Source organism: Vigna radiata, chromosome 7 (genome assembly GCF_000741045.1).
Source record: "Vigna radiata var. radiata cultivar VC1973A chromosome 7, Vradiata_ver6, whole genome shotgun sequence".
NCBI classification, from domain to species: Eukaryota; Viridiplantae; Streptophyta; class Magnoliopsida; order Fabales; family Fabaceae; genus Vigna; species Vigna radiata.
Window position 1 is genome coordinate 50189906 of NC_028357.1, and position 8218 is coordinate 50198123.

At 30.2% G+C, this 8218-nt stretch overlaps 1 protein-coding gene across 1 annotated transcript; it reads left to right on the top strand.

Annotated features, from left to right (window-relative positions):
• Positions 1 to 259: 259 nt before the first annotated feature.
• LOC106767210 lies at positions 260 to 1630 on the top strand. Its single transcript, XM_014652049.2, has one exon. It carries the CDS (start codon positions 411 to 413, stop codon positions 1302 to 1304), a length of 894 nt encoding a protein of 297 aa, XP_014507535.1. The 5' UTR covers positions 260 to 410; the 3' UTR covers positions 1305 to 1630.
• Positions 1631 to 8218: the final 6588 nt, after the last annotated feature.

Here is an 8218-nt window from a genome sequence, read left to right on the forward strand (position 1 = left end):
TAAATACAGACTAATTATCCTCTTTCCAACCAATAACTGTATGCCAAATGGCATACTTCATGTGACACATGGCCTTGCCTGCACCAAAAATATCCCTAACCTTCTATCTCACAAATAAGATAAAACCTCATTTAACTCCTTAAATTTCTTGTTTTTTTTTTAATGGATATTGTAATAATTGTGTTAGTTTGTATAAATGGTACATTATCTCATCAATAAATTTTTAATGGATATTGTAATAATTATATTTATTGTTAAAAGAATAGAATTTAAGTAGTTTGTATAGTAAAAACAATTGAAAAGAGTTTCATTTCTCTCATAACATTCATTCACATCTCACAAACACCAGCTCTTCAAAAAGCCTTACTATATCATCTTCACCACCTTCGCATCTCATACTAGGAATCACCATGGACACCAATGGAAGAAGCAGAAGCAGAAGCAGCCCTTGTGCCTCACCAGAATTCGAGTTCTGGATGGTTCGAAACCCCTCTTTCCCACAACCTAACATTCTCTCCGCAGATCAACTCTTCGTCAACGGGGTCCTCCTTCCTCTCCACCTCCTAAACAATCCCCACCCGCCACACCATCCACCCGACCCGCAACCGCAACCGCAACCGGAACAGGAATCGGAACCCTCCCCGGCTATAACCTACTCTACTTCCGCCGCCACCCCCTCCAAGCGCTGGAAAGATATTTTCAAAAAGAAAAATGCAGGAAACAGCAACGACACCAAGAAGAAAGAGAAAAAAAACGGCGTCGCCTCTTCCGCGGAGCTCAACATCAACATATGGCCATTCTCCCGGAGCAGGTCCGCGGGCAACACGACCACCCGACCCAAATTATTCGCCCCGGCAGCCCGTAAAGCAAACAGCGCGCCGTGCTCTCGGAGCAATTCGGCGGGAGAATCCAAGTCAAAGAAGTGGTCCAGCAGTCCGGGCCGAGCTGGAGTCCATCTAGGAAGGAGCAGCCCAGTCTGGCAGGTCCCCCGTGCGAAGAACTCAGAACCCCCACCTCTCCACCACGAGAACAAAGCAAAAAGTCGCCGGAGCAAACTCGGCGGCGGGTCGAGCAACCCAAAAACAAAGGTTCTGAATTTGAATGTCCCAATGTGCATGGGGTACAGACATCAGTCGACGTGCAGAAGTGAGGAGAAGAGTGGCATTGGTGTCAGAGGCGCTTCGGATAACATCCCTGGCAGTGACAGTAACAGTGGTAACAGTAACAGTAACCCAGCTCTTGGGGTTAAGCTTTTTAACCTGCGCAGCCTCTTCACGAAGAAAAGCGTGGTAGCCTCCCACTAGTTTTCCTGATTCATTTGCAGTATATAGATGATCATATAATATGTGAATTGTTTATTATTTAGCAGTTAGTATTTAGTTTCCTACTGTTGTTGTTCTAAGTTTAGTTTATTTTTATGTGAAAAGAAAGCTAGGAGTCTATGTTTTGGTACAACCTTTGTGCCTAACTGAAAAAGGTACCTGTTTGTGGCTACAAAACTAGATTGGTTATGCCATGGTTTTGTTCTGTTCCTGCATTAATTGTATTCTGACTTTTGCCTGCCATGGTTTTGTATTATGTATTATGGCTGCTTATATTTTTTAATAGAAAATTTTCCATTTGTCTTTTTCGTTCTGGGTTTCTGGTCAGAACTCGCCAGAGGATTTGGTTTTGGGAGACGAGAGAGCAGAGTATATTCCAATGCTCACTATCCAGAAAATATTACCAATTCAATTTGGTAACGAGTTTTACACACTGAGTTATTGGACACAGACTCAGTGTGTGAGTTGTGGTAGATTGAAACTGTATTTATTAAGCAATTCTTATTGAATAAAATTATCTACTCTGCTATGCTGATGGTGATGTTTAAAGTGACTCAACTTTACTTTTCGAAGAGAAAGTATTCTAGATTGTTTTCATTTTGTAATGTGCCATGTAATAGTGTTATTATTTGCATATACTAAAATGTTTAGAGCATTGATCCCCTCTACCTCCACATATTGGTCCTTCACCTTTCGATTCTAATTTTATCTCTTCTTTTCTTATTTACATTTTTATTTTTTATTTATATTCTTATCATATTCTTAGGTAAAATTTATTTTATAAGTTAATTTTAATTTCAATCTCTTAATGTAAAAAAACCTAACTTATTTTATCAACATTTTGCACTTTCTCTCTTGTTTCTTTTTCATTGTTGTTTTTTGGAATTCTTTGGTGGAAGGAAAGTTGCAACGGAGTTCTTCATTTCCATCGACGGATCTCTACATCCGTTTTTTGTTTATGCCTGACGTCTTCTTTTTCATAAATCCTCACGCAGAACATCACACCCACAGACAAAGCAACACTGAAACTTTATATTACATACATTTAAAAAAAACCATCCAAAAATCAAGACAACTATGCTCAAGAAACGAAATGAGATGAAAATAAGCTCTTGTGCAGAGCCCTCCATAGAAACCAACAGCAACATGCGTGCGAAGGAAGAAACCAAAACAAACAAGTTAACCTCTCAAAGACCAACAATCAAAAACGAAACACCATCGCACCGCCGCACACACCAAAAGCCACGAAATGCACAATAGAGAACTAAGAATTGGGAGTCAGAGGTTAAAAAATGAAAACGATAGTGAAAATGAGGAAACGGATATGGAGAGGTAGAAGGCCAACGCCCAAATGTTTATAAAGTTCAAGAAGTTGTAACCTTTTGATTTTTCTAAAAACATAATCCACTCATTAAGTCCAATTGCGACAAAAGATATACTTCTTCCTGCACCTCCATATATTCTCTCTACATCTTCATAGCCCAGTTAAAATGGCATTTTTGTCTTCATTTTCTTCCTCTCCATTCATCTATTTTCTTTCATCACATCGTCCTGTGACCTCACATCACCCATCTCCTTCATTCTTTTATCTAAATTACCTTTCCTACACAAAAATCCAATGAAAAAAGGTTCCTAAGTATGAACGAGTAAGAAACTTGAGAAGAATGGAACACTAACCCTAAAACAGATCACAAGCTTTAGTCAATAACGCAGGGATGAAGATATAATGGAGAATTATTTTTTCTTATTTTATTATACAGTTCAAAATAAAATATTTTATATTCTGAATTTTATAATTTAAAATAGATTCTTTTATTTTACATGCTGGATGAATTATATAAGTATTTTTATTTTTATATTTTAGATTATATAACATAAAATACAAAATTTATATTTTCTATTATAATTTAAAATGTAAAAAGAAAATACATTTTAGATTGTCAAGTCTAAAATATAAAATTTATATTCTAATATAATGTAAAATGTTTTTTATTTTATATTTGGATTGTAGAATTTAAAATATAATATTTAAATTATAGATGTGCTTAGAACATTATATCACAAAACATGTTGGATCATGTTGCTCTTACAACGCCTTACTGCTCCCACCCCCAATTTTTCTACAAAACATTGTTTTCGACAAGATACCCTTAAACTAGGATACAAGTTCTGACTGGAAAAGACAATTTGATTCATTTCTCACTACAAAGTCATATTCAATATCTGATAGGTTTGTGTATGTTTAGATGACTACGTTGCTTCTGATAACTGAATTTCCTTAAAAAATATTTCTATTTACTTTTATAATTATAATAATAATAATTTTATTGTTTTAATCATAAAAAAGTAAATACACATAATATCTATTTTCATTAGTATAAATATATAATATTAAACTTATCTATACTCCGCATAATTTAAAAATATTACTTCCTACATCTATCAAATCTCTCACTGCATCCCAACAAAAGCTTTTGAAAAAATATTCCCATAATAGAGATGTGAACCAGAAAAAAAAAAAAAAATCAAATTTGTGTTAATGTGTTCAGAGAAATAAAATCCAGAATGATTGGTTACTAGAAAAATTTGATAGGGGCAGAAAGCAATAACCTAATATGTATAATAAGGTGTATGGTAAGTTCATTTGTTTCCATTTTGACACTGAGACGCCTAATTTGTTCTCTTTTACCTTCTCTCTTTTTTTTTAATTTATTTTTTAGTACTTTTTACTGTTAAAACTTTTCAAATACATTATTTAAAAATTAATTATATATTAGCTATAAAAATTAATATTGTCACTATTATTATTTTATGATAATAAAATAATAAAAGTATTATTTATTATTATAAAATTAAAATGATTTTTGTATTTTTTTATTACAAATAATTTTTATTTGTTTTGTAGATAGTTTATAATTAAGAAATTTGATAAGTTTAAAAAATGTCAAGTAAAAAAAATGAAATTTAAATAAAAAAATTGGTAATGTAATTATTCTCATAAAAAATATTTAAAGGATAAAATTAAAAACAACGAGATCATATATATATATATAGATAGGTTTGTTAACGCGCGTACGCATTTTTTTCAGTTGGTACGTTTTAACATTGTACACCGGATTATAGTAGACAAAAATACTCTCATATATCATGGATTCTAAGTTTTAAAGTCAATGATATTTAAATAATTTTCATTCTCAAAACTAAAAAAAAAAAACACCTAAACCCTTACTTACCTCCCTCATTCCTCTCAACCCTTTCTTTTTCATCTCTCTCACTCCAACATTTTCTCTGTCATCCCTACTGTTGTCCCAATTGAAAAAAATCAGAGATGTTTTCTCTCTCGTCTCAACCCAATTGAAGATGATGGTGGTAATTTGAATCAGAGAAATTTTTTAAAAATTGAAAAAGTTTACTCTTTTATAATCATTTTATATTTATTAATGTGTGTAAAATGAATATAAACTTTGTCACTTTATGTTACTCTTTCCAAATCTCAAAGGTAAAAAATGATTTTACTGTTTTTTTATCTTGCATAGTGGTTAAAGTTTATTCTAAACACCTGCAGAAGTTGATTCAGTGATAAAAAAGGGACATAAGGAAATTAAAGAAATAAGTATAGAAGAGCTCCCTAGGAGTACAATTCTTTCAATTCTAGGTTGTAATCTTACATCATGTATCCCATACTAATAGAGAAAGGGAAAATAAACAAACACTTTGTGTAAAGGGAAAAGGACAATAGAGGGAAATATCTTGTTCTTTAAAAATATAATGAAATGTGGTGTAGATGTGTAAATAATGTATAAAAATTTAATTGATTTATGAATGTTTTATTTACATGATTTAATTTAAAAATGAAATTTAATAATAATAAGGGAAAATATATAACACATCCTCCAAAAGAACGAACAGAGTAATAGCAACAAATTACGATGTCTCGGGTTGTTGTGTGTGGCTGAGGGAGAGTATAGAGACGAGAGAGAAACAAATCGGATAAGTAAGGAAGGTGGATTAGGGTTAGGCAAGAGTTTCTGATTTTTCTTTTCAATTGGGGCAACAGGAGGGATGACAGAGAAAATGTTGGAGTGAGAGAGATGAAAAAGAAAGGGTTGAGAGGAATGAGGGAGGTGAGTAAGGGTTTGGGGGTTTCTTTTTTTTTTAGTTATGAGAATGAAAATTATTTAAATATCCTTGACCTTAAAATTTAGAATCCATGATAAATGAGGGTATTTTTGTCTACTATAATCCGGTACACATTGTTAAAACGTACCAACTGAAAAACAGACGTACGCGTGTTAACAAAGTTCTTTTAGCAGTACATTTAATAACTTGAAAAGGTAAATGATGAACATTATGATACAACTTATTGTTAATATTTTAAATTTTTAGTATTATAGTGATTGAATGATGATGAGAACAAAAATGATTGAAGTACAAACATGTTTTGATATATTATGGGAAATTCAAATATATTTAAGAATATTATATTCAAATATGTGATAAATTATTTAAATGCAGTCTGACATCAGCTCAACAATTCAACCTTAACCTAACAACTCACCCAACAATCCAGTTTGAACTCATTCCACCTTAGCAACCTGATGAGTCCGCTAATCTACTAGTTCTGTAACTTGACAAACCAGATTGTAAAAAGTCATTAAGTGGTAAGTCAATCTAACTCAACTTATTTTTAGTAGGTCAAAGTCAAATTGGTTACGGTAATAAAAATTGATAGAAATACACTGATAGTAATTAAAATAATTATGTATGTGATTAGTTTTATAAATAAATTTTTACTAAAGTTTCACCTTTTGAATAAGAAAGAAAAAAAAACTTATAAATTTATTTTAATGACATTACCACAATTCAATAACGTTTTTTAATATGAAAAGTTAAATAAATGTGTCATTAAAATATTTTAAATTTTTAAAATTTATATTTTTATTTATATATGTTGTTTTATTAAAAATGTTAATTTTTAGTTTTTCATCATTAAAAAAAGTTAATTCTACAACCATTCTCACTCTTCCTTTTAATTTTACAAGTCACCTTTTATAACTTTATATTCTCATTTATATGTGTTTTATTCGTTTAAGATAAATATAAATATAGATATGCATGTGAAGAAAAGAGGGACTTAAAATTTGAATAATTGTATTTCAGAGGATATTTTTGTAAAAAAAATATATCTTAAACATCCTAAATATGTAAAAATCCACAATGCCATGAATATATTTATAGAGAAAGAAAAGTGAGAAATATTTTAAAAATAGATAATGAATGAATAATTAAATAGGTTGGAAGCAGTAATTTTTGTCCATGAAGAGGTTAATATCCTCCATCATCACTAATTGCTTCTATTAAACACATCAAACATAGTATTTATCTTTCTTAATTACAACAAAAGATAAGTCATAACAATCATTATCTCATAGCAGTAATGTTTATGAATAATTCTCCAATCAACTTTAACACGTGAGCATAAATTCTGTAGCATTCCAACACACAAAATAATAGTAACTTTTACAACAAAAAAATGTACTAGAAATTCTTCTTCTGTATGTTTAAATGAAGACCTAAAAATATCGAAAAGGATGAACGAGTGGTGCCCTTCCATTAACCAAAAGCTAAATATGCCATAAACAGAAGGCCAATAATCCCTTTTCCCCTAATACGACGCAACTTTATCATGATATGACTCCTTAATCAAATCATAATAATCCATCAACATAAAAGTTAAATATTAATCATAACATAACTTTCTCATTTTAATATTAATCAAATAAATGGCCAAATCTTGGAGATTGTCAAATTCAACTATCTCTTTCAATACCCACACTTATATACAGATATACACAGCTACAACATGAAATTTAAAACATAAAGTTAAAATTAATCCTTCTATATTATTTTCTTATGACAAAATTTTATTTTGTTTTTTTTTTTTTTCCTTTCAAAATTAACAATGTAATGTTCATAACACCATAGCAAACTCTTCTTTTTACCTCTTCACATGTTAAATATACCATGTTATTTCTTTATCACAGATTGATTCATAATGATCAACATAGTTATACATTAGATTTTTATTTCTTACGCATCTCTATATTATGTAATTTTGATGACCGTTAATGTAAAATATTTAAATAATTAATTCTGATGTAATTTAAATTTTACTATTTTAAAGTTTCAAATCTCAAACCCAACTAAATAGTTAGGTTCTATCAACAAGTTCAAACCAACCAAAAGGTTTTCAATTATTTTTTAATAACCACGATTGAAAATACAAATTAAAAAGTGTTACTGTACAAGATGCTACCACATTAAATATAAAATTAATTATCGTTACATGTGCAATGTATATAAATATTCATTATTAAACAATTTACATAAATGACATTATATGCAATGAGCATAATATATATATATATTACGCAAATTCAGATGTTACAATTAATTCTGAAAGCACAAACTCATTGTGAATTAATTTATAGTAGTTAAATTACTTTAAATTACTAGTGTTGCATTTTAAAGACCATAAATAAATTTGTGTTGCATTTTAAAATATTAAGAACTATTTTATTTTAAGAAAAGAAATGATGGGGTAAAGCTTAAAAAAAATATAAAAACATTTTTTTATGTAATCTGTTTTATTAGTAGATCAATAATATATTTAAATATTTAAATAGTATCATTTTGTCTGTATTGAGGATGAAATAGTGAATGAATGATGTGTTTCCATTCGAAAAATTCTACAAGCCACATCACCACATACCATATTACCTACCAATTTGGCCCTCTTGTTTTATGTAGTTGTGCATGTCATGCATGCAGACTCACCTGTTTTATGAAAAAAGAAGCCACTCTAGAAGGACTTGTTTAATATAATATAATAAAAT